The sequence below is a fragment of the Pungitius pungitius genome, chromosome 19 (assembly GCF_949316345.1).
Source record: "Pungitius pungitius chromosome 19, fPunPun2.1, whole genome shotgun sequence".
NCBI lineage: Eukaryota > Metazoa > Chordata > Actinopteri > Perciformes > Gasterosteidae > Pungitius > Pungitius pungitius.
The window spans coordinates 5,017,775-5,044,417 of NC_084918.1; the positions used below are offsets into that span (position 1 = coordinate 5,017,775).

Here is a 26,643-nt window from a genome sequence, read left to right on the forward strand (position 1 = left end):
AAATGAGAAAAGCTGAAACGAACTTGAAAGAATTGGAAAAAACAGAAATGGGGGAAGCTTCTATGAATTTGACAAAATACAGAACTAATAAAAGCTTAAATTACTTCTAAACATTGCTGAATCTTTTTCATTCAAACTTAATGAACTTGTACACCGCTTTGCTAGTCTTCTGACAACTCAAAGCGCTTTAATACTAGATGACATCTCTCACCCATTAATACACTGATGACACAACCTACCATACACAGTGGCACCTGCCCATGTGCACAGAATAAACAAGACAGGAGAAGATCCTGGCAACAAGTCAAAATAAAATATAAAAACATTTTGCATGGTTGGTGAGTGCCTCAAAAGTTTGCAAATAGTGTAGAAATTACTGAAAGCTTCGTGGCGGTGCCATCAAAAACGCTCCTGGATACTTCCGGATAAGTTAACCGTCATGTCTTGATGATGTCATAAAGATGCGCGGTTTTGTGAAATAAACATGGACGCATACAGCGCCAATGACTAATACAAGTACTACGTGTTTCACTTGGACAATTAAATGTTAGTGGACACACACAAATACTACAGCCCCCATCTCGATTACAATTGTTCACTCCTCAGTGCGCAGTTTCGCCCACCAGCGGACAGCCTCCTCCCCCCTAACCCCGGCTGGTCCACCGTAACTTTTGACGTGCTTATTAACTGACGGACCTTCTTGCGGTCCGATGAAGGTTATTAATAGTATATTAAGTTGACGCTTTGTTGCGTAAAATAAAGACCAAACGATCTCCTGTCATTCGCGTAAGAAAACAAACTCACGTATCTGCAGTTCAATCACCGAAGGAACAACGTCACGCCACTCCCCGTAACTTTTGACGTGCTTATTAACCTACGGACCTTCTTGCGGTCCGCGAAAAGGTTATTAATAGTATCACTCGCGTAAAAAAATAAACTCACGTGCCTGCAGCTTAATGACAACACCGAAGGAACAACGTCACAACCACGGTTTAAGTCTCCAGCGGGGAGTAGCCTCGTTAGCAGTTTAGCTAGCTAGCAATCTAGTACTTATGGCTCTCACATGTCTCAAATATCTTACGGTCCAGCCTCCACATTACTTACGGTCTGCTCATCCCGGGTCTCCGTCCCAACTCACGACACGCACGTCCACACGTACCGTTATCTAACCACGGTTAAACCTGCACGTCCCTGAGCTACGTCTTTATGGCCATAGATCAACAGCTGATCGCTAATTAGCTCACGGCGAAGAGAGTGAAGAGATTTAGACAAAATCCACACCTCAAACAAATGCTTCCTGGAGCAAAACTATTTGGAGTAGCCAAAAAATAATGACATTTTGAGAGACACAAGACTCTACCGAACGTTTGAGTGTAGTTTGTATGTCTCTATGTGTTTTAAAACTGCTCAAACAGCCGTTTACAAAAAGTGTACCGGCTGTGTTTTTTTTTTTTTAAATGTTGGCAGATTTGTATGGAAGCGTATGGGGCTCGGGGCAGACTTTGTCTCACAATCAGGCTCCTCACGCAAAAAGTAAATAACTCTGACATTCCAAACTTATACGAGTCCAACCAGCACAAGCACGGCTAATGTTTTCTTTTTAAATGAAGGCTGAAAAGTGAATATTGTGGCCGTAAAGATAAAAGTGCCTCTTTTTTTTTTACTGAATCCTCACACGGCGCTCACTCTAAATCGCGGGACAATCCGGAAAACTCCACTCTAAATTCGAAAGAAACCCCAAAACTAATGAAACATAATTAGTGTTTATGAAAAAACTATAATAGATATCAACAAGCTGTTTTTTTTATAAAATTGTTAAGACTTGTGTCAACATTTTAAAGTTTAAATGGTGTCTCTAGCTGAAAGATCGGAAAAGCTGAAAAAGTTGAAAGTTGAAGAAGTTTTGAAAGGATTTGAAAATTTAATCCATTAGGAAACCATGTTAAAAAGGTTGAAGATATTAATTTATATTAATTCAATTATAAGAGCTAAAAAGCTGAAAAGTCATAGCACCCCTCCCCTGAATGAGCTGAACATTTTAATATTTGAATGGTCTTAATAGCTGAAAGTGTGAAGGAGTTGAAAGGTGCGGCGGAAGAAATAGTAGAATAAGGCGGAATAAAGATTAGAAGAACAATACTTGGAATGCTTGAAGCATTCCAACTAACTAGAAAATGCATTTCCTGCTGAAAATGCGTTGGAATGCAAAAAGCTGAAGTTAATTTCAAGAAGTTGCTTAAAGTACAGAAATGAAACAAGCTGAAATTATTCTAAATATTGCTGAAAGAATAGAAAAAGCTGAAATACATTTTAAAATGGCTGAAAATACAGAAATGAGTAAAGCTGAAATGAACTTGAAACAATTGCAAAAAAACTGAAATGGGAGAAGCTTCTATGAATTTGAAATCACAGAAATAATAAAAGCTGGAATTAATTTCAAAAAGTTGCTTAAAATGCAACAAGCTGAAATTATTCTAAACATTGCTGAAAGAATAGAAAAAGCTGAAATACATAAATGAGAAAAGCTGAAATGAACTTGAAAGAATATCAAAAAAACAGAAATGGGAGAAGCTTCTATGAATTTGATATCACAGAAATAATAAAAGCTGAAATTATTCTAAACATTGCTGAAATAAAAAAGGCTGAAATACATTTAAAAATTGCTGAAAATACAGAAATGAGAAAAGCTGAAACGAACTTGAAACAATTGCAAAAAAACTGAAATGGGAGAAGCTTCTATGAATTTGACAAAATACAGAACTAATAAAAGCTTAAATTACTTCTAAACATTGCTGAATCTTTTTCATTCAAACTTAATGAACTTGTACACCGCTTTGCTAGTCTTCTGACAACTCAAAGCGCTTTAATACTAGATGACATCTCTCACCCATTAATACACTGATGACACAACCTACCATACACAGTGGCACCTGCCCATGTGCACAGAATAAACAAGACAGGAGAAGATCCTGGCAACAAGTCAAAATAAAATATAAAAACATTTTGCATGGTTGGTGAGTGCCTCAAAAGTTTGCAAATAGTGTAGAAATTACTGAAAGCTTCGTGGCGGTGCCATCAAAAACGCTCCTGGATACTTCCGGATAAGTTAACCGTCATGTCTTGATGATGTCATAAAGATGCGCGGTTTTGTGAAATAAACATGGACGCTTACAGCGCCAATGACTAATACAAGTACTACGTGTTTCACTTGGACAATTACATGTTAGTGGACACACACAAATACTACAGCCCCCATCTCGATTACAATTGTTCACTCCTCAGTGCGCAGTTTCGCCCACCAGCGGACCCCCTCCTCCCCCCTAACCCCGGCTGGTCCACCGTAACTTTTGACGTGCTTATTAACTGACGGACCTTCTTGCGGTCCGATGAAGGTTATTAATAGTATATTAAGTTGACGCTTTGTTGCGTAAAATAAAGACCAAACGATCTCCTGTCATTCGCGTAAGAAAACAAACTCACGTATCTGCAGCTCAATCCACGAAGGAACAACGTCACGCCACTCCCCGTAACTTTTGACGTGCTTATTAACCTACGACCTTCTTGCGGTCCGCGAAAAGGTTATTAATAGTATCACTCGCGTAAGAAAATAAACTCACGTGCCTGCAGCTTAATGACAACACCGAAGGAACAACGTCACACCCACGGTTTAAGTCTCCAGCGGGGAGTAGCCTCGTTAGCAGTATAGCTAGCTAGCACTCTAGTACTTATGGCTCTCACATGTCTCAAATATCTTACGGTCCAGCCTCCACATTACTTACGGTCTGCTCATCCCGGGTCTCCGTCCCAACTCACGACACGCACGTCCATACGTACCGTTATCTAACCACGGTTAAACCTGCACGTCCCTGAGCTACGTCTTTATGGGCATCGATCAACAGCTGGTCGCTAATTAGCTCACGGCGAAGAGAGTGAAGAGATTTAGACAAAATCCACACCTCAAACAAATGCTTCTAGGAGCAAAACTATATGGGGTAGCCAAAAAATTATGACATTTTGAGAGACCCAAGACCCTACCAAACGCATGAGTGTAGTTTTTATGTCTCTATGTGTTTTAAAACGGCTCAAACAGCCGTTTACAAAAAGTGTACCGGCTGTGTTTTTTTTTTTTTAAATGTCGCCAGATTTGTATGGAAGCTTATGGGGCTCGGGGCAGACTTTGTCTCACAATCAGGCTCCTCACGCAAAAAGTAAATAACTCTGAGATTCCAAACTTATACGAGTCCAACCAGCACAAGCACGGCTAATGTTTTCTTTTTAAATGAAGGCTGAAAAGTGAATATTGTGGCCGTAAAGATAAAAGTGCCTCTTTTTTTTTTACTGAATCCTGACACGGCGCTCACTCTAAATCGCGGGACAATCCGGAAAACTCCACTCTAAATTCTAAAGAAACCCCAAAACTACTGAAACATAATTAGTGATTATGAAAAAACTATAATAGATATCAACAAGCTGTTTTTTTAATGAAATTGTTAAGACTTGTGGCAACATTTTAAAGTTTAAATGGTGTCTCTAGCTGAAAGATTGGAAAAGCTGAAAAAGTTGAAAGTTGAAGAAGTTTTGAAAGGATTTGAAAATTTAATCCATTAGGAAACCATGTTAAAAAGGTTGAAGATATTAATTTATATTAATTCAATTATAAGAGCTAAAAAGCTGAAAAGTCATAGCACCCCTCCCCTGAATGAGCTGAACATTTTAATATTTGAATGGTCTTAATAGCTGAAAGTGTGAAGGAGTTGAAAGGTGCGGCGGAAGAAATAGAAGAATAATAATATGAAGAAGATGAATAAGGCGGAATAAAGATTAGAAGAACAATACTTGGAATGCTTGAAGCATTCCAACTAATAATATGAAGAAGATGAATAAGGCGGAATAAAGATTAGAAGAACAATACTTGGAATGCTTGAAGCATTCCAACTAATGAGATTTGAGGGGAAGGTGAGACCTGGGATGACGTTTCGTGCTGATCTACGGTTGAGATTGCGTTCTGTGTGCGGGTGGTACGGATTTAGAGGCTCGTACCTGCTCACGGTTCATCTGTTTCCAGGACTCAACAGATGATTCGGGTTTCCTCACTTTGACCCTGTTGCATCATCCTCCTGGGTGATAAAGAGCAGTGACAGGCCTCTAAAAGGTGACAAATCTCCGCCCCCCACATCTTCATCAGCCCCCAGCTGTGTACCCTCACAAGGAGGCATGCACATGTTTACACAGGGCCCCTAAAAGTAAGCTGAACTTCATTTGAACAGATGTGCATCATCACCCCAAACACTCAGTGCTAGTTGGGTGTTTCAGAGTGTGCAGATCAAACTGTTGTTTGCTTTAAATGTGTTTTAATAGTGGCGATAATTATCTAGAATAGCAAATTAGACTCTTTTTTTTTCATAAAGTCTTTTTTTATTAAATTTTCACAATAAGTTAAACAACTTGCAGAGTTTCAAAATCCATTCATAAACATCTCAGAAATATTTCGCAGACTCTTCAGAGAAGATTAATGAATGTTTCAATTTCCATTAAAGAAGGCAAAGAAATCTTTCAAGTAAAACAGATCATTGAACTTCATTCAAACATAAATGAGTTCTGTTGTTTTTTTCTGGTGTGCAACGTACGATGTATTCATCACAAGGCACTTATATAACTTTAATTTCATTAAAATCCCAAGTGGAATCTTAACTGCATCAGAGTAGAAAACAAACAAACACACACACTTACACTCCACCAAATACTTACTTAAATCTGGAATTGCAGAAACTTGGAGTGTTGATAAGCACCAGTAGTCATTGAACGCAGTGACATGTTTTTATAGGATAAATGTCTTCAGTCACATTCTACCCAATTCAACACAATTAGATACACAACGTCCGTGCATGCTAACACAGTACAGCTAAATGCTAAATGCAATGTCATTATGACGATGTTAAATCAGTAACGTTAAAATCCTGGGCTACAGAGCCAATAAATCCAGCTAGGTGGTTGGTTTCGAATAAAGAGAATATTTGAAATGAGAGTGTGGCACGCTTGCGCGTAGTCGCATATTCTTGTGTATCTAAAGTGTGCGTTCCTTTTTGGTTACTTTCCTTTTCTCATCCACACTCTGTTTGACAGAGATTCGCTCCATGTGATCATTTACTCCTTTTTTTTGTTTTTTGTTTTTGTAAAGAGAATCATCTAGGGCACAGAACCAAAACCAAGAGAAAAGAAAGCAAAGACTGGACTAGAGATCAAGCGGAGAGGTCAGGGGTCGATGAAGGACACCGCGATGTAGCGGGTGCCGTTGGTGGTGGGCAGGCCTTCGTGGAGGTGAGTCAGCCGCCCAGGGTGCATGAAGCTCCAGCCTTTCCGCGGGGAATTTAGGGAGCAGTTGTACCTGTGGAAACGGCAGCCCCCACCCTGAAAGGAAAAAAAGATGATAAAAAAAGAAAAGATTATAATTTAGATTATTAGATATACGGGGTCACCAAGGATGCGAGGAAGATGATGGCGGAGGGAAAGGCTCACACTATCTCCCCCAGGGACAAGTCCTTACCTGAAAGTCTGTGTCTTTGTTATTGAGGGCGATGTTGATGGTGAAGGTGGAGGTGTCATGATGGGGTCTCAGGTATGCTTGCCTCTCGGGCGTGTATTTAACCACAAAGTTCATCACTGCGTAAGCCTGCAACGTAGCGCATGAATACATCAAGTCAGCTGACAGTGAGTGCATCATAGATCACAACCCATGAAGATAGTGTCGGGCAGGGTTCATCCACGCACACACACACACGCACACACACACGGGAAAACAGGTAGCTTTCTTTTAAGAGCTTTAGAATCTGTGTTTTAATCTTTCCCCTCTCCCTTCACAACCTGACCTTAGTGAAGTAGCCGGAGAAAACCTTCAACGTGATGGGCGATATGAACTCTCGGATGAATTGGAGCCACTCTTTGTCGTAGCCGATTTGCCTCATGTGAATGTCGTCGGTGGGCACCGTCTCGTAGCCGCCGGCGATCCTCTTGTCCTCAAGGAAAAAAAGACAGAGAGAGAGAATGAAGCGAGACTGACGACGGAACAAATGACCCGCCGTCCCCGACGTGTGCGATCACACTGTGTGTGTTTTTAACACCGCGGGCTGCACTTTTGTCTGTCTGCATGAGGCTTAATGAGCCATCTAGCTCAGCCTTTTACCCAGAGTTAGTGAAAGTATCTCACACACATTTAGCCTCCCTGGAAAACTTTTCAGAGACACATTAATTACCAAATTCAAACTGCATGAAAGTGAACACCATTATCATGAAACAAGACATTGCGAGCATTTATTTTTTGTGGACCTGCAGAGGACGGCCATGAAGCGAAGCACCCTGAACACCGCTCAAGTGTCCCTGTCCTATTGTGCGTGTCCTCACAAAAAAAAGGAAGTCAAAATGTGAAAAAGGTAGCTACTACCCCCCCCACCCCCCTTTAAAAATGGAACCTTCCCTTCATTCAATAACAAACATCTTTAGCCATGCTAACATTAGCACATTCTTGCACCCTGTGGTGCACGTGGGTTAACGTGGTTATACCTGCATGTTTGAATCGCCACTGTGTAGTGTAGCCCAAAGTGTAAGAGCCATGATGTGGTCCCAGACACATTCCTGTCCTCACATAGATGTGTTTACTCCCCCACAGGAAAGAAAAACACCCGTGCCGCCTGCACTGTGTTGACCTAAAGCGTTCAGTGAAAAGGAGCTAACAGTACTGACCTCATGTGTGCCTCCAGACCAGGAACCGTAATTCTCCATCTCCCCGACTATTTCGTCACAGGCCTTCTCTGAGAAGACTGGGAACCAGAACACATCTGTACAAGGCTGCAACACACATGCACAAGGAGACCTCTGAGAATAGAGCCGAGTCACACGTTCCCCTACAGCCTGTCATGTACTGCAAGGGGTGTTAAAAAACAGCCTCTGTTTCCGTATCCGACCCTCGCACAAACAAACACACATGCTGAAGACAAACCTCCTCCAAGTAGTTCTCTGTGAAGATTTTAGAGTAGTTTTCGTGGATGTACTTCTCCTTCCAGTCCTGTACGGAGGAATCATTTTGGGGATTAATCGCCATGTTTTAGAGGTTGCCGACATGCATAGCTCACAGTAAATCCCCCTCTTCCATGGGGGGGCAGGTCCAAGCGTGCCAAATACAGGAGTAAATCAACGCCTTATCAGTCGCGAGGTATTCCGCTGAGGTCACCACGACAGAATCGTCTGGCATCTGTAGTTCCATTATATCTAACAACTATGTACAGGTGGCTGCTGTCAATCCCAGCGAATCAGAAAAAGACATCTCTCTTTGTCCATGAAGGATAGTGAGAGATCATCACGACTTACCACGGGATTTTCAAATATCTGCCACAAGTCATTGTTGTAGTGGGAGATGTTATAATTGGCGGTGGAAACGAGCCTCCCGAAGTCCTGGCGGTTTGTGACGTACATGAAGACTCCCTGCAGCAGCCGGGAAAAGTTCAGTCAGTTCCACAGGAGATGGAAACCTTTTTAATTCAATCTCTGGCAGGATTTCTAACAGATTCATACCCGCAGAAGTAGATGCACATAAACACCTGGCAGGGTTTGTGATTTGAAAACCTTCATCATTGGTAAGCGCTGGCTTAAAAAAGTGACAAAACTTCAAGAGCTTCACTTTTAAAAATTAAAAAAGAGAAATAAAATGTTGAAACAATTGAGTTCAACATAGAACCAAAAGAGACGAATACCATATAAATAATCTGAGATTATTTATGAAGGTGGGGGAGGGCTACAGGATGTCGGTGGTCTGGGGGTCGGGCAGGTTGGGGTGGGGGGTGGGGGGGGGGGGGGGGGGGGTAGTAGAATAGAAATAGAGGGCTGTTGGACTCTCTTTCAGACTAGGCTTTGTTGCAAAAAAAAGAATTAAATGTAACTTTGCAATATGCTGGTAAGTTATTCAAAATGGAAAAGGAACCTGTTTAGAGCCTAGTCTGAGATCAGTCGGGGGGGGGGGAGGAGGTGGTTATACATGTTTGTCGAAAAGGTTTGGCTATTTGGAGTAAAGCATCAGGACAGGGGACTTGCTCATCTTGGTATTGTTAGAAAGTCAATGGACATCTAGCTAAGACAAATATCTGACTTTGAAGCTTAACTAAAGCAAAAAAATCGATTTCCAAAGAGCTGCCAGGCACCCTGATTTCTTACATAAGGTTAAATGCAGCCTGCAAAGACAGAACATCTATATTCCATTGTTATTAATTCTATCAATATATTCATGAAGAAGCATTGAAAAATTGAGCTAAAAGCTCAGAATGGCTTTAGAGCTCGAACCCATTTAATGGATGTTTCAGAAAGCAGAATAATCAAAACAAATGGAAACCTTTGGGGGCCTGAGCATATGGAATGATTCCGGAGAAGGTGAATCTTTCTCTCTCTGACTGGTCTATAATGAAGGAGAAGCATCATGTAAATAGGGCAACAATAATTATGGTTACAGATTAACAGACACGGTGACAGGTGAGATACGTATGCCACATACAGAGCCACTCAACAAATGCCTGCGTGAACGAACAGGTAGCAAAGGTCCCTCTGGAGCTGATGTTTTTGTGGGTTAACGTGGGAGGAATAGATGCTGGGGAGGGGGAGATGGGGGAGAGAGACAGAAGGCCAAGCAATCCAAAAGCACAGCCAGTTTGGACGAGGCATGCTAGTTTTAGAGCACAGGTAACATGTTGGGGATTCACTCCCAACACATCTGGACGGACAGATTGAGGAAGGGACAGAAGAAGACGTAACGGACGAGACAAACAACGGGGTCAGGGGTCACACGCCACCAGGGGCAAGAGAGAGTGAAGGAGGACGAGAGCCCTCCAGCGCAACAATTAGCTCAACCATTAAGGTAAATGTTTCATGCCTTAATGACAGACAAAGACATTTCATACAGAGAATACTTTTCAACATTGCAATTGAGCCATTGACAAAATTCTGAATTACATTTCCTAGTATATATATATATATATATATATACACACAGATACAGGGTTACGTGTCCCAATACTGACATGTTTTTATAGACGCCACCAGGTGCAGACAAACACTTTAAATTGTGTGGACGCATGAATCCGTTACGACGGCGGTTGGGTTTTCTTACCATTTCTCGGGCATTTCTACAAAAAGCCATATCGGGGTCTAGTTTTTCCAGCACAAAGTGGTTCTTCTCTTTCAGTTCAGTTCTCAATGCACTGCCCTTGACAAGGTAGACATGTGCCATGAAAGGAATGTTCCACATACCCCTAGAAAACAAAACATGGAGAAGGGAAGTGCTCATTTTACAGTAAACTCTGCAATCTCTGACCCTCCCACAGGTTTAGTGAGAAGTTTATATCCGGGGGTTCCACTCAGCTGGATTCATGTCTTTACGCCATTTTGTCGTCAAGTCATTTCCCAAATGCAAAAAGAGTGAGAGAAGAAGAGAATATGACCGCAGCACGAATCTGACTGTTCACATGTGTGTCCTGATGTAGATAATAATGCGTGTGTTATACAACCGTGGTGCAGAACAAGTTTTATTTCGGTGTGTGTTTGTGTGTGACTTACACGCGTTTCCTCTGCACAATGTCGACGTAATCTTCGGAGCGAGCGTAATATCCGTCCAGACTCAACGCTCCCCAGAAGTTGGACCACAGCTTTCCGTGACGAGTGACAACGGGGCCGATTATTTTTCTGCAGGGGGGGAAGTAGGAGGCAGAGGGCGGAGATGTTAAACGCTGCAGCAGCAGCAGATGCAAGTCGGTTTACGTCTACCAGACAGCACTCGTGTACTGGGGGGCCGCCAAGATCGTAAACCAGTAAACCCGTCGTAGATCACGCACAATTGGGTTAAGCTGAGCACAACGGCACCCTGAATCTGGTCGGCTTCGTTGACTGTGCGTGGCATGCAGCAGCACTTTGATTTTCCCCAGTGTTGTTATTTCAGCCTGAAGAGCCCAAAATGAAAGAGGATTTCTTTCCCATGAAATGAACCAAGGCAGACTTTAAATAACGGCTTGATACGGATTCACAACAACACAATATCGCTTTCCTTTAGTCGGGATCGACTGGATTGACAGAGCTGCTGCCACGACCACACAGTTCATAAGAAGGTTTCCTAACAATCCTGAGGCCCAGGAGGGAGAAGGGATTCGCGTGTTTGTTTTTTGTGTAATGCAAAGTGGCATTTTGGGGTTTGTGCCATCCACTGGGGCCTTTTCCCACGTGGCCGAGCGAAAACAGGAAGCCAGAGCAGCTTATTTTTACATTTTTATTCACTCTGGCCGCAACGTCCCTGTGGTTTCGCCACTTTCTACGGGTTCGGCGGTCACAGCGGCCCCGGGAGGCTCGTAGGACGAGGTTCCAGCCGCCATGTGATTACCTGTTCTGCTCAATGAGGAGCTTCAGCGTCTGTCCGTTGGTGAGCATCACGTCTGAATCCAGGCTGAAGTAGTAGTCGCACGTGGCGTCCTTACGGCAGAGATCCCTGAAGTAGAGGGAGACACGGACATGCAAGTGGTAGGGGGGGGGGGGGGGGGGGGGGAGAAGCGAGCAGCCACCATCAACTCCAGGACCGATCAATGAAAGACTTTGGAGGGAATCAATGTCACATGTTGAAGTGTATTTACACCAAAGTGAACGATGCTTTCAATTTCAGAGTTGGCTTCTGACTGACTGTCTTTGGGCCTCCGGTGGACAATGTGATTTTGCTAATAAAGCTTTTGGGATCAGATCACCGTGACAACAGACTAGTACTTATTATCACACTGATAGCAGCAAATCTTTCAACTAGACTACACATATGTACATAAAACATTTAGTTTGAAATTAACACCCACAACAAGCTAAGAAACACGGTGCATTGCCGAGTGTTTGATTAAATAAAAACCCTGCAAGCACCACAGGCTTAAACCTAACTTTCCCGGTAGCTCATGCATAACACCATCGTCTGGTTTCACACATTTCGTATTTCAAGCCACAGGTTGTGAGAGGTGGCGGATTTGGACACGTACATGCCCATGTTCCTGGCCTCTCCTTGGCTCAGGTTTTCTTCCGGGCCCACCACCTTGAACGTGCTGAACACGTGTCTGTTCTCCTCCCAGAACTTCTGGATGTGCTTCTCGTGGTAGACCTCCTGATCGAGAAGGGGGGGGGGGGGGGGGGGGGGGCGACATTAAAGGGATTACACATGGCCACGTACAAGGACCCACCCAGGATACGTACCTAGAAGACAAGCAACAAAGCAGCTGCAGCTGCATGCACTCACATTGTTGTGGACAAAAACTCTGAGTTTATCTTTGGGATAATCCAGGGTCAGCAGCCGCTGGAAGAATTCGGGGAGGAATGGAGTTGGCTGCTCGATGAATACTCCAACCAACACGTTCGGGTACTCCTGTTTAGATGGAGAGGAGACAAATGAGTACAATTTCTCACAACAGCGCTTGGCGAAGGAGCCCTGTTTACCATAAATCAAGGAGGCTCTGACATTGGTCTCCTTACATAAGCAAACAGGAAACTCAGAGTTGTTGTCATGGGGACAGTTTCAGAGGGGCTGTTTATTATAATACCCAGTTGGTCCATTATCTGCTTCTCTGTGGCGGTGCAGAACAAACACACTAAGATGGAGGTTTTTCAAGCGAGTTCCACCCAGGCAGCTGATATATTTATATAAGTGAGTTAACTGATATGATTCGTTTCTATAAACTCTTACAAACTGTTACAAACGGCAGGAAGCATCTGGCTTCATATTCCTCCTCCCTGTGCTCAAAGGACAGAAGTCACATTCAGTAACTGTTGGTATTTTTTTTTTTTTGTCTGCCGTTTACTTTTTGTTTGTTTGCAGTTGCCACGTGTGTCTTTTATGGGGGGTGGGGGGGGACGGTTCAAAATGAAGGCTGCCGAAAAGTCCGGGGGTTGGAAGAAATAAAAATAAATAGAGCTACACGTTCATTAAAAGAGGAGGAAACAGCTTGACCAGTTCACGGGAAAAGTCTGTGCCAGCGATGGAAAAAAAGAGAAAAGAAAAGAGGATCTTAGCCGAACCGTCTAATTTGAGCGTTCCGCAATGAATGTGTGTGAGACAGGGAGCAGCGTGCCAATGGGAAACCCAAAACGCTATGAGCATCTCACAAACCGGCAGCGAAAGGGAAGGGGTGGCAAAGACGGAAGGGGAGAGAAGGACCAAAGTATGAATTAAAGCAGGCGAAAGCAATGACTAGACTTTTATCAGACCACCAGACGGACGAGAGAACACACCAGCCAGGGGACCGGCTTGAACCCACAAGAAAAGGCCTGGACACCGTTTGACCAGTGGTTTCCACATGAAAAGAAGTCCCCCCCCCCCCCCCCCCCCCCAAACACACAGAATGAAATTCTTCCCCTAACTCGCCGATTATAGAGAAGCTGCAATTTTCTTGATTTACGGGAGGTCGCGGAGAGCAACTTTCACAGAGATGCCTTTCATATAACTGGGTTTGCATTGACTCCGCTCCAGCGAAACTGCCTCGGCTTTTTTTTTTTTTATTCTAGCAAATTTGAAGGCATTCGTGACGTGAAGTTGTGTGATTTACATCGTGGAGCAAAGGCCGTGATTTCATCTGATCGCGGGGTCCAATTTTGTGGAACTGTTGAGCAGGTTTGATTCAAAGACTAAATCGCAGAAACAAAGTAGATAAAACCAGCGACCATTGAACAGAATAACTTCCGTCTATACGTTTCCACTACACCACTATAACATGCAAAAGCCCTTCTGAGAAACCCACTGAAGGAAAGGCTGGTGAGGAAAGTGACTCCCCTTTAAATGAGTCCTTCTGGAAACCCCAGAAGCCATTTCCTGCACCACAGCACTTCCTCTTCCCCTCAGACGTTTCCCTGTCACTTACACCCTTTCAAAAAGGCATATGACCCATTATTGCTGTGTGCCGCACAAACAGTATTGCATTTCTGTTGAAATATGACAACCTTGGCTCCACTGCCACTGTCTAGACGGTCACTAATAGATGGATATTTCACGCTGGAAGAGCAGGACGTGTTTCATCTTTTCCCGTGTCCGCGGGGAGGAGGCTTGTTCTCAACTTTCCGTTGGAGCACTTGGACAAAAGAGGACAGGAGAAAATAACTTACTTTTAGCTGGGACAGGTCCAAGACATCGTCATCGCAGTGGCTACAGCCGTGCTCGTAGTTCCATGTATTGGGGACATAGTTTGTCAAATAGTTCAAGTACATCTGTGAGGGAAAAGATTTCGGGGGCAGGTGAATGTCACGGAACAGAGAATTTTTTTTTTGGCATAACACAACATTTTCAGCAGGTCTCCATTTGAATTGAATCATGTGCTATAAATGTCCCTTTTGATGAATTGAGACTGCATAATCGGGTGCAATAATCCCATCTCCATTCCCTTCATCAATTTCAACACTGTCACTATCATTATGTCGGCTCTGTAGTTAGAACGCACGGCGGAATTACTGTTTTCAGTGCACTGCTGTTTAGGAATCCCTCATCGCAGACACGATCACGGCGACCATGCTTTCGTAACCAGATTCATGCTCGGGGCATGAAAACTGGGAAAAAACGAATGGTCAGAATCTGCGATGGCAGGAAGCACTGCTCGAAGGGAAATTCTGGGAACTCCCAATTGCAGCTCCTCTGGGAGGAATGACTCAACAGTTTGGTGGGTTTGGTGGGTTTGGTTGATTACCAAGGAAGAGGGGGGGGGGGGGGGGGCGGTGTGGAAAGAAGGCGAGGTAACAAAGAAAACAAGCTCTCCGAAACGATGACGATACTTTAAAGTCATTCTGCTCGATGAGTACATTGTCTAATTTACAGACAGCAATTGCACAAGCAAAGTGGGGGGCAGGGTGGGGGCGGGGGGGGATGAACAAAAGTATTGTAGCATAGCCTTGGCCAGACCTTTCTCCTCCATAACCAAAAATGAGCTGGATGCCAGTGAGCTGGCAAGCATGGTATGGACACCATGCATGTGTGTGCGGTTGCAGTAATATGAAACCTGATTAATACTCGTTGGATGAGACTCTACCACAAATGGAAAAGAAGTGTTCAGTAGCTTGTAACTTCACCCAAAGCTATTCAAAGTATCCACGCTTTGCCGCGGTACGCTTTGTTAGGTGTGCCTAAAGGAATAACTGCTTACTCACTTTAGTGTTTCCGTTGCCGTGGACAACCACTGGCAGAGAGTCGTATACCGTGTTCCTAACTCTCACGCTGCCTGTTCCAAACTTGAGAAGCACCTCATCTGCCAAAAAGAGCAACAAGAGATATTTCGGTTCCATGTTATGAAAATCGACTTGCCACATGGGCTGGAGCTTTAAAGACTTCTAACTCTGGAAAAAAAAAAAAGGTGAACAAAATAACACGTTTCTTTTTACCTTCAGGAACCAGCATAAAACAGATGATGTTATTAAATAACTCAACTTGACATCTTTGAAATAGGATGTAGATATCGGTTAGGTTTCTGTGATTTCTCACCAACTGCCCCGTTCAGGTTCTGGAAAATCTGGCACTTGTGATCTAGAGTCATATTGAGAGTTTGCTGCAAGACACACACACACACAAAAAAAGGATATCTTAGACATCCAAGCTGTGCTTTATTTGGATGCAGCTCCACATCGAGCATCGGCGCAAGACACTCACTCGCTGCAAAGGGTCCACGTATATTTTGGTATAGAAGAGCTGGTCGTCGTCGTTGTCGTGGAGGTTCCACTGTGAAACCATTCTGTTGATGTATGGCGCGTAGCCGATGACACCTGCAGGAAATAAACACTACGTGACCAATCCAGCGGTGCAGAATAGGTCCGGACCGACTGCTGCTGACGATACCACTAGGCTGCCGGATTTTTTGGCATTAATCCGTGGCAGTGAAACAGCTGCGGCCTTTAGGTCATAAACAACATCTCACATGCTCTCTAAATGCTCGTTCTCACGGTTAAAGTTTTCTCGTTTTCCTCCTTGTGGCCACACTGACAGATTGCAGGGTTCGGTCATGTCGCTGCCGCGCGGCGATTTGCATCCCATCATTTAGAATATAAAAAAAGCTGTAGACACTGTAAACAAGTTCACAGATAGACATGACTTAATCTAAAGGTCTGGGACAATAACAAATAAAACATTCTCATCGTCTGTAGCATTTTACCAACATGACGGCTTTGGATTGCTTTGATTGCGTGCCTTTTTGACCACAAAAAAACCCCTCTTTTGAGATGCTGTGCTGCGTTGTTATCCTACGTGTCCAACTGTTTCATTTATAGCTCCTTAAAACGTCCCTCGTTGCAACCATCATAAGTTTGCTTTGTGATTTGATTTAACGTACCGAATCAACCGCACGTTGACCCCCCCCCCCCCCCCCCCCCCCGGTGCATCTTAATTCCTCTCTGTGACAAAGTAGTGTGTCCAGATGCTAGAATACTTTCCCCAACGGTCACATGGGCGGCAGCCTTAGGAACCCAAACAAAACCTGTAATTTCATACAAACTGTGGCACATTCTGGGGGCCAAGACCAATCCAACATGTCATGTCCATGACAATGAATTCTAAAAGCAGTCTGTGATCAGCCCCGAGACAACTGGGCTCCAACACGGGAGGTTAGAGCCGACCGGTGACCACAGGGAAAGAAGCGAGTCCTGAACGACATGGCAGGTTGGAGCTGGCCAATGCCAAGCTGTGGGCATCTGGCCTGATGTTCCAATGAACGCTCTCCTGTCCCTGTCGCTACGCAGTCGGCAGTGTAGCGGAAAAAAAATATTCTTCCATTTCACTGCAGGACATAATAATACAAGTCCTGTGGTTTTATATTTCGGGACCGGCCGCCTGTGGTCCTTCCTTGAGGTCGTTCCGCCGCTCTTCTGACCTTAAACAGTGAGCCGGATGCTCAGCCCCCTGAATTCCAAACGAGGCCTGCAGATCCTCAACGTCTGACAGCCGATGGTGGAGTGTATGAACTCATGCCGACCCATAGGCGGTATGGCTCCTCCACCAGATATATCAAGCACGAGTCTCGCCCGACATTATACTGCTATGAATCTGCTTGTGAGATATTCAACAATATGTGGAATCCAAATTGTATGTTAATATATCCACCTCCACGTGGATGAATGAATTCAACATTTACTTTTTCATCACCAGTTGTGTAACTAAGGCTCACCTTTGCATTATCCAAACAACAAAGGTGTGTGTTGTGTGGGCGAATCAATACAACCAGTGGTGTAAAGAGCTGTCGAACAGACCTTGTCTAAATAAAATAAAAACACTACATGCTACGTGCTCGGCGGGCACAAAGTCACCCCCCACTCACTGAATGACGACAAGGTCCCGCAGTGTGTGTGCAATGGGAGATCAGTGAGAGGTTAGCCAAACACGCCATCCCAACCCCCCCCCTCCCACCGCCCCATAATAAAACCAGCAGCCGTGAGGTACTCGGCAGACTGTGTGCTGGTTGTTTCGTTAGCTGTTGGCCCAACACACCATCCGAAATGTTAAGAGTGTTAGCTCACTCAGTCACAGACACACACACACACACACACACACACAATGGCCCTCCCCTGACAGAGATAACCTTTGAATATTTTGAATTTTTCGGAACCCACCTCCAGAGTTGAGGAAGCGCTTGCCGCTGCGGACCGAGGGGTACTTGTCAGCGAGCTTCTTATCCGGCCAGACCAGTCCCTCTGCAGCAAAAAGCACCTTGTGATTGGCTTCCTGGAACTTCCGGAGAATCTCCTCTGGTCCCCCAGAAAAGACGAGATCGTAGCTATGAATGGAGGAGGGTAGATGGGACAACAACAGATTGTTATCGCTGATTCCCCCCTCCAGGCTGACAGTTTTCTTTAAGTGTCTTTTATCTTGATCTGAGATCAAGAACCTTGGTTTCTACTCGCTTCAGCCGGATGACACGCGAGCCGTGAACGTTCTGCGCGAGTGAGCCTTCATGTCGGCAGGCATTTCTGCATCGTGCTGTGAGGTACATCCAAACCCGCTTTGACGGTGTGCATCGTGTTGAATAACACGCTGTGCACACGAGGTTCTGTGACAGACAGAAAGGGCCTGACCCTTTATGAAGGTCGTGTGGTGACTTGTTGTAAGCCGGCTGCCTTTGGGTGATCGGGTACTAGAGAACACCTCTGTGTATTGGATTCTCTCTACACGACCCCCTCGGTCAGACATTAACCGATAAAGAGAAGTCGAGGGTATGTGCTGCTGCATCCACATCTGGCCGACACATGTTCATTCAAGTAACCTCTGTACCGTGTTACCCCATAAATCATGCTTGAGCATAACATGATTTGCAATATATGATTCCAATGTCCATGACGGTGTTTAATAAAAAGTGAACTGAACTGTTTTACAGTCTCTACGATATCACCATCAAAGATTGCTACATGTCTTTGCTCCTATAACACATTTTTTAACTCACAATTCCTTTTAGTTGTGAATTATTTGAAGTCTCAGTTTGGGGTATTTGGCTTTTGAATTGCATGCAATCATTTATTTTAAGTGAATGAATTTAAGCCCATACTGACAAGCTCCAGAACTCAGTGAATTAGTGTGTCACTCACATAAGGGAATCACTCTTAGGAGAAAATGTGAAACTGTGACTTAATCAAACATTGTGAAAACATCTCAAACAGGATTTCAGATATTCAAAACACATTCGAAAAGCTCACTGTTCTAAAAAGTGCAGATGCAATAACACAACAATTATTTACTCTAAAAAGGAAGAAACAGTCCAATTAACTGTTTTTTAAGGGTGTGACAACTTTGCACAGCAATTATAGCTTCCTTTATTGAGTATCATCCTCTGCTGCTCCAATTGAGGCCTGCAAAGCTGTTATTATTCTCACCCGCTCACATTTTCTTGGTGAAACTTTCCATCGGCTTTGAGAAGCTGCCTGCGTGTGAAAGTAATGTCTGTGTGTTTATCTTTGCTCTGTAATAATGCCTCCAGAAGAATGAGTGGGAGGCGTTTTAGAACTATAGCGTGCAGAGGCCCCTCTCACTGAGGAGCGCTTCGCAGCGTTTACATAATGTCTGGGATTGGCAAAATTATTTAAAATTGTATTTCCTACATCGACATAGCAATTAAAGATGTTTGGTTTTGCTTTCTTTTAAGGGAAATGTTTTGAAACATAATTGAAAGATAAAGTAGAGTTAAATCAATCTTTAAAAATTGGAGCTAAGATGGTATAAATTTGGTCTTTTTCTCTTTATTCTTTATTCTACTTCAACATCCCGCTGCATTGGAAGGTACTGTGTCACTGGGGAATATGACAGTAAAGGACTAGTCGCTACATGTCCGATTATCCCATCCGTAAAACAAATAAAACAAACTTTGTTCATCAACACACCTATCCACGGAGAGGACAACCAGATCCTCCTGGTCAGCCAGGTCCTTCATGGCCTCCTTCAGTAGTCGAACCTTTTGGCCCCCGCCGATAGAGCGACTCATGTCCCCTCCTTTCCATGTTTGTCCCATTCCCAGCACCTGAGAAAGAGACACAGTAACAATATTCATCCTCCTTCATTCTTCTTTTTTTTCATCTCTCAAAACCAGTTAGCAATTCTGCCAGTGGGAGAAAAAAAACAAATCCCTTTGAACACGTGACATTTCTAAAAATTGTCCTAGAATAGTTTAGAGTAAGATAATATCAATGAAAAGAAAATAGAAAATAACCAAGCTATTTTGATAAAAAAAAAGGTCAGCTATTTCGGAAATAGCACCTTTCGTGCTGCCAAAATACACTTCCTCACAATCTCCCCCCGAGGAATGAGAGGAGCACACAGCTGTGAGGGGAGTCGTGGTTTCGGAGCGTGGGCCTCGGTCTCCGTATCAGGGCCCTGTTCTTCTTCATCACTACTCTGCAGCCCTCACTGGTTACCAGTGGCTGCCCGCGTCCGTTCCTGAACATTGGCACTTCAGATCGGGGCCAGTCTACATCCAGGACACGGTCAAACCTTTGCGTCCCTTCACGCTCGCTCCGCTGTGCGTTGGCCTTTGCCTCGAGAGTTAAACACTCAACAGCAGTCCTGGCTCCTGATTGGTGGGATGAGCTCCCCAATGACATCAGGGCAGCAGAAAGCCTAAACAGCTTCTGGCACTAAAAACCTCTACCATCTGAATTCAGTGGCCCTTTATTAGCACTAGTGATGGCCCTGGCTTATAGCACTTTGTAGCTTTCAGCTTTGCTTTTGCTTTGCCTGGGTCTGTAACCTCTTGGTTGAATAGACGTATTGTAAGTCACTTGAACCTAAGTCCACACCACGCAAGGAACAACAGGGAATCATCATCATTTACTGTTATTGAGGAAGTTAGGGGCCAAAAATGTTAGCAAAGTAGCTCTCAAGGGCGTATTTGTAGGAGAGTGAATACAAACCAGTTTATTACTAGTGGTTTTACACCTCAGAGGGGAATTCTGAACCCATTTTGAGAAATATCCCTTCAAGATGGATGTATTTGCAGCCTCGTCACTTCATTTCTTGCCGTTAAAAAGCCTGACGAGTCTTGGTAAGTGTGTGGTGGAAACATTTAGCTGCTCTGTCTGTGTGTGTGTGTGTGTGTGTGTGTGTGTGTGTGTGTGTGTGTGTGTGTGTGGCATCCTTAGCTGACAAGCTGCGCATCAGTGGGCATCACTTTAGAAAATGGGAAGAGAACCGTACCTTCACATTGTACTTGAAATAGTCCGCAGACTGCATGAAGCGCAGGAAGCCGTCCGTTTCCTCCGTTGCAACAGTTAAGACGAGCAGTTTCTCTGCAAGATAAAATAATTTCGACAATCTTACATTTGTTTCCAACAGCTGGGACTTTTTTAGTCATCCCCCTTTTTTTTGTCCCCCAAATTATAGGGATGTGCACATGTTCTCTTCCAGCTAAAAGACACGGTGAGTGTTGTGGTTCCCAACTCTGTGAACCGAGCTCCTTGTAAACCTCAGACCTGTGTCAACAGACTGGTTCCTATTTGGTTTAGCAGTCTAACCCCACCTCTAAAATTAGGAACCTCCACTATAGGTTTAATTGGATTCAAAAACAGAAGCATATTCTTGAACTTGGATTCTTCCGTCTTTCGTCGGCATTTCACTCGTCTAGGGTTAAGAGGACTCCCGCAAACCTCCAAGACACTTCCAGTGGCCCTGGGTGCTGATGTCTGAGGTCTAAGGAAGGGTTAGACCAAATGCAAACCAACCCCAGGGCCTCACACGGTGCTGGAGAGAGGCAGACGACACCCACACAGATTGACTTCCAAACGCCGATAACATTTTAAGATGGTTTATACGGCCACTTGACAAGTGATCCTGCTTTTCATTTATATTTAATATACAGCACTGCTTTGCACTAAGCCCTCGTAAATGATTTATTGGACATTTGTAAGTCGTATTGGCGGTAATGAGAACATAGCAGGGCGGTGTGAAGGGCTCGTAAGTGCACTCTGTTTCCATAATGCGTTTAGGAGATGCTGTACAAAGGTCGACGTGCCTTCGCTCGGTGTTGGGAGCATTTTACAGTTAAACTATTTGCACCCTGATCTCCTAAAAGAACCTTATTATTCTAAGTCCTTTTTCTTATCATCACAATCAGAATCATCCGCCCCAGAACACATCACAGGCAGCCTCCTCCCTGCTCCCTTCCATCCACTTCCCGTCGATGGGGACCCAGCCATTCTCTCATCCCAGTCTAGACCTCTAATAGCCATTCCAGTTCTCCTTTGACGCCGGAGTCCTGTGACAGGTCGGAAACAGTCTGCGCCTCTGACCTAACGCCAATTAAGGGGCCGACGACGAAGACCTGGACAGAGTTTTTTCCAGATGAGCACCACCCAGAAGGAGTGTGCATGTCCGTGGTGTTGTCTTTGGAAGGTGGAGCATGGTGAAGCGGTCAGAGCTGATCCAGAACCATTAATGCAGCCGGCAAACCGCTGTTTGAGCACCTGCCTTTGAATGTCCTGCAATAATGGTGAAACCTCCGGGGATCGTTTCGGTCGGTTGGGTTATCGGTGTTTGAGCTTGAGTCCGTCCCCCCCCCTACAGCTGTGCGGCAAGAAACTGCACTTTCAGCACGTCCATCGAAAAACAAAACAAAGAAGCCCCGCCCCTCCGACTCGTGTTGTCGGGGAGACGTTTGCCGTCAGGGAGAAATGTGCAGACAGCCCACACCAATTAGCCCCTAGTGACTTCTCCCTGACCTTATGTAACCCCCCCCACATCCCCCCCGTAAACATGCAGGTCACATGAGAATAGCGCTCCCGTTTAAATACACCCTGGGGACGCAAACATCCGTTGATTTAAAAGCCGCGACGCCGACTTTTACTAGCGACGTTAAACTTTATATCCAAACATGTCGGCAAAGCAATTTCATGGTTTGCCCCCACACGGGAAGAAAATCCCTGAGGAGTCACAGTTGCAGCAACACAACGCACCACGAAAATTGAAAGTGAGGTCTCATTGCTTGAGTTCACTTTGCCTATGGTTTAGAAATAAAAGTCTTTTTAATGTCAATCACACCGATGCGAGGCATAGCCGAGAAAGAAATGGCGAAAGGAGAGGAAGGAGAAGTTCTTGGTCGGCTTGTGGAGGACGGATGGAGGATGGCCAGTCCGAGTAAACACAGCGACCAGTCAGCGCTGTACGAGCAGCCGTGTGTGGGAAAGGAATGTAGCCCGTACACAGCGTGGACGCCCAGCAGCCTTTCTCGCTCTGATCCCGTTCCACGGGGAGGGGGGGTGGGGCTCGACGTCTGGGTAAACTTTCCCACCTACCCGCGATGTGAGTAAGCATTTCATGCAGAAGGGAAAACGCTGTCACAAATAACACGTTTCCCCCGGCCTGCAGCACGAGTAAAGCGGGGCAAGACGGTCCTGCACAGTGAAGACCAACCTCTGTTCTTTCTATTTTGGTCCTGGAAGTAAACAGTGTTTGGAGAAGGTGTCGGGGAAAGGAAAATCTGTGTCCTTTAGTTTTAGGTCCCGACATACCGGAGGGTAATATTTTATATTTACATGTTCATTTACGGACAAACTCTCTTCTCACTGTTGTGAGATGAACAGCAGGAATTTGTCATTTTCTTAAAGTGGGTCACGGAAAAACATTTTTGGGTGTGGTTATCATTTTTATACCACTTTCCTAACAAAAGTAGGCCTAATACTTGATTCCGCGTCTTATGAGTGTGATTCAATGTGTCATCTAAAGTCAACTCAAGTCAGTGAAGTGAAAAAAAACACTGAACGGGGCGAAATCACAGCAGCAACTGAGCGTATCTTGCTCCACAGAGATGTGCATCGCATTCCTCACAGACATTCTCATCCGTCTTGCAGAAGATAAACGTGCCAGTGTCAGTTTTGATAGAAATGCACTCAAATGGTGTGTTGATGGAAACGTTGGGTAACAGTTGGAATCAGGAACAACTTTAATCTTTGCCACCAATCCAATTTCAAGATAACGCATGACTACCCCTCTGGACTTCAAATCTCCGCAGTAGTCTATAAAGTTATTGTGCCATACCACACCTCAAGTATTACATTTTTTGAGGCCACTTCAAGGCAGGGGAAATAGTGTGTGAGCCCCTGCCATTTTGTTATGGGGATTTTCTTTGCAATAAGCTGCTCATTTATACATCCAGCAGTTATCTGGATACCTGTTTCTGGCCCCTCAGCCCAATATCCCATACATCTGTGAAGTAACTATTTCTCTAACGTCACTTGGTGCTGAAGTTGTCTCCGTGGGTTTCTAAAGCTCTTTCATTGAATACAGCTGCCTGCTGCAGCTGAAAAACCGTGGGACCAGTGAGAGTGAACCAAATCTGTAAGGTTTCGGGGCGGACAGATAAGCAATGACCTTAAATCCAAGCAAGCCGCTGATTAAATCTCAAACTCTGTATACCCATCACTACGAGCCACTCCAGTCTCTCCTGGAAGACAATTAATTGTGTTGCATATACAGTAAATGCTTGTTGAAAAGAAACAGGAAAGCCAGAGGCTGAAGTTGTCATAGAGCCTTCCGCCATCTCAAGGACTTGATGAACACACCTGTGGACTTTACCTGGACTGAACCTATGCAAGACAAATAAATCCACTATGGTTACTTTACTATATATGTATTTATGTGTGCACCTAATACCGGATACACCAGAGAATAGAAACCCTGTTGATTGCAGGTTGGTTGGTCGAAAATTATTTGAGTTGTTCGGAACTAAATTGGTTCATTTTCTAGGGCCTCGAAGTCACCATAATCGATAAAACACACAAGCTACTTAGTGCATCTGCAGAAATGGCCTTTTTTTCCATTTCACATGTCAAACCACAGGTGACCGAGCCAGAATGAAGTCACCAACCAGTAAATAATTTTGTATTCCCGCGTCGATTTATTACACGAATATCTGATTTAGTTTACCCTGTATTTAAAAAAATGAATTTCAGAAAATGAGGACAGACTCATCTGGTTCATTTCATGCCCTTGTCTTGTCATGGAGAATGTTTATAGTCTGTGTTTCTGTAGAGCTTTAAACCCTTCATTTTGGACAGGAACACCCAACTATCACGATGCATTTATGAGGTTGGAAATTTGAGTCAATTTTTGTGTCAAAATTGCTGAAAACATCAAACAGAATAAATGATCACTGCCAAGCATAAATTGGAAGTGAATTGACTTAAACGCTTCAAATGGTTTGGCTTCGTCTACACGTCCTCCTCAGCTAGCTGCTTCATTTGAACCGATCCTCAGTGCCAACTGAATTTGCTAGTTGGGTCTGCCTGGTTGTTACATTCCAGTGCCTTATACTTAAGTACTGTTCTCCAAGTTGAACTATACATTGGCAATTCTCCCAAACCCCCCCCCCCCCCCCCCCCGGACGCCCTGTGAGCTGTATCGGCTCAAAATTTGGCCAACAGATGTTAATTCTCTCTTTTAAACGACCGTCATTTAAATGGCTTTCTAAGCAGGACAATGGGGTTTTTGTTCCAGTCCCGACAACTTTCCCCGAAATGTCCCTTGTTTTCAGAGTGACACAAGTGGAAGATATTGCATCATGGGAACTATCCGCTTGAGATCCTGCTCACCTTATCCATTTAAAAGTTGGCAGAATACCTCAGACGGCTTAGTCCCTTTATCTTAGTCTGTGCAACATGGGGTGGATATAAAACAGATCCCGTTCGCTGCCTCTTCATGTTAGAGCAAAACAAAAAGGGAAAGAATATGGGAAAAGTTTAAAGTAAGATCCCAAGAATACTCTTAGTGTTATTCCAGAAATGTTGTTCACACGGTGCGTCAGAAATAAGTGAAAGGCTCCTTTCAGGTGGATGAGCAGCGGGGGGGGGTCTACTCCGCCCACATTTTTGCATTTTTCCTAAAACCTTCTCATTCCATGGCGGGTCACCGTGGCGTTGGAGAATAGCTGGATACAGCCTGTACGGATGCAGCGTGTAGCCTTTTTATTGGTTACTTGCTATCCACCATTTTCCACCTAGTAGCCCGTCACTGTGTGTGAGGCAGGGCCTCGTGCAATGTGTGCAGGGTCTTGATTGAAAACTCAACAGCAACACAGCAAACTTGCAGTGTAATCTATTCAAACCGGAATTGCCCTTGTGTTCCCTTCTTATCAACTGTGGCTACTTCTGTCTATTATATGCTTTAAAAGTTGTTGTGTATGTGCATCTTGGTAAATGCTTATGCTTGGTTAAAACGTGTTAACGCCATTAAATGAAATCCTAATTCCATGACAGCCTTAGTTTCCAGTTCTTGAGCTTGAAACGCTTCATCGCTTTCAGCCCCTGACATGCACGCGCCCAGGTGCGCTTTACCACCACGTTCACAGCGACACGTTCAAACTTCTTAAAAGGTAGTTTGAGAATTAACTCACTAACACTGACGTCAGCGCCAGTATTGCAGCCACTTGTGCTGCCAACGAGTCAATAGTCTGTACGTCTCACATGTCCCGCATACACACGCGCGCAGACTCCGTCACACCTGAGCGCGCGCGCAGGTTCTCCTCAGTTCAGGTCCTCGGCTCCTCTATCGATCCGCGGGCGCTTAGCGTCTCGAGACGTTCTGTTTGTCTGGATTTGCGCTCAAACTTAAATTTCAAAGCAAGTGTGAACGAAGGTTTTACAGCCTGACACGTGCTTTATAAAAGCCGCAGTCAAATAAAAAAAAAACGCACTGTGAGAAACCGCAGACGGTTCTTTCATGTCGATGAATAAGCTCCATCAGGTCATTTTTGAAGCTCCAACATCTTTCGCTTAACGACCATACGCCACGCGCAGGGACCCGCGAGGGAACCTCTGGTACCGTGACGTCACTAATAAGTTTGTCACTAAAATGTAGGGTATTTAATATATAGAGAGAAAGAGAGACTCTGTTACCTTTGGGAATAGGCGCAGGCGCTTGAGGTAAATCAGTAGCGTGGAGACAGTTTGCAAACTTCATCCCGCATGAGATGAGGAGACAAAACGCGAGGTACTCCATTGCTGCTGAGCGGCTGACCCCCGGACCAGTAGCCCTCCCTCTGGTCAGCATCGCTACCCAGCCTTCGCTCTCGCGATGATAAATAATTACAAGAGAGGGGGGGGGGAACTCTGGATGTGAAGTTTCGCGGAAGAGCAGCTGTTGGGGACGGATTGTAT

The 26,643-nt window shown here is 44.5% G+C and overlaps 1 protein-coding gene across 2 annotated transcripts; it reads right to left on the bottom strand.

Moving 5' to 3' along the window:
* Window positions 1–5,407: 5,407 nt before the first annotated feature.
* On the bottom strand, window positions 5,408–26,643 carry plod2 (procollagen-lysine, 2-oxoglutarate 5-dioxygenase 2). Of its 2 annotated transcripts, XM_037456364.2 has the most exons (20): window positions 26,383–26,643; window positions 20,693–20,784; window positions 19,384–19,520; window positions 17,626–17,789; window positions 15,677–15,789; window positions 15,512–15,575; window positions 15,181–15,278; window positions 14,149–14,250; window positions 12,293–12,418; window positions 12,039–12,160; window positions 11,408–11,512; window positions 10,594–10,719; window positions 10,148–10,289; window positions 9,377–9,439; window positions 8,362–8,475; window positions 7,994–8,059; window positions 7,738–7,842; window positions 6,867–7,013; window positions 6,545–6,670; window positions 5,408–6,408 (listed from the first exon to the last, which is right to left on the bottom strand). In XM_037456364.2, exons 1-20 carry the CDS (start codon window positions 26,534–26,536, stop codon window positions 6,253–6,255), a joined length of 2,322 nt encoding a protein of 773 aa, XP_037312261.2. In that variant the 5' UTR covers window positions 26,537–26,643; the 3' UTR covers window positions 5,408–6,252. The 2 variants fall into 2 exon arrangements, with proteins under 2 accessions (XP_037312261.2, XP_037312262.2); XM_037456365.2 differs by lacking the exon at window positions 9,377–9,439.

What these genes read in the sequence shown, in the direction of transcription:
- plod2 (XM_037456364.2), bottom strand. Translation starts at nt 26,536, where the DNA reads ATGCTGACCAGAGGGAGGGCTACTGGTCCGGGGGTCAGCCGCTCAGCA. An exon ending in GCCTGCGCCTATTCCCAAAG is followed by an intron (nt 20,785 to 26,382) that starts GTAACAGAGTCT and finishes TTTATCTTGCAG; the next exon opens with AGAAACTGCTCGTCTTAACT. An exon ending in ACAAAGACACAGACTTTCAG is followed by an intron (nt 6,409 to 6,544) that starts GTAAGGACTTGT and finishes TTTTCCTTTCAG; the next exon opens with GGTGGGGGCTGCCGTTTCCA.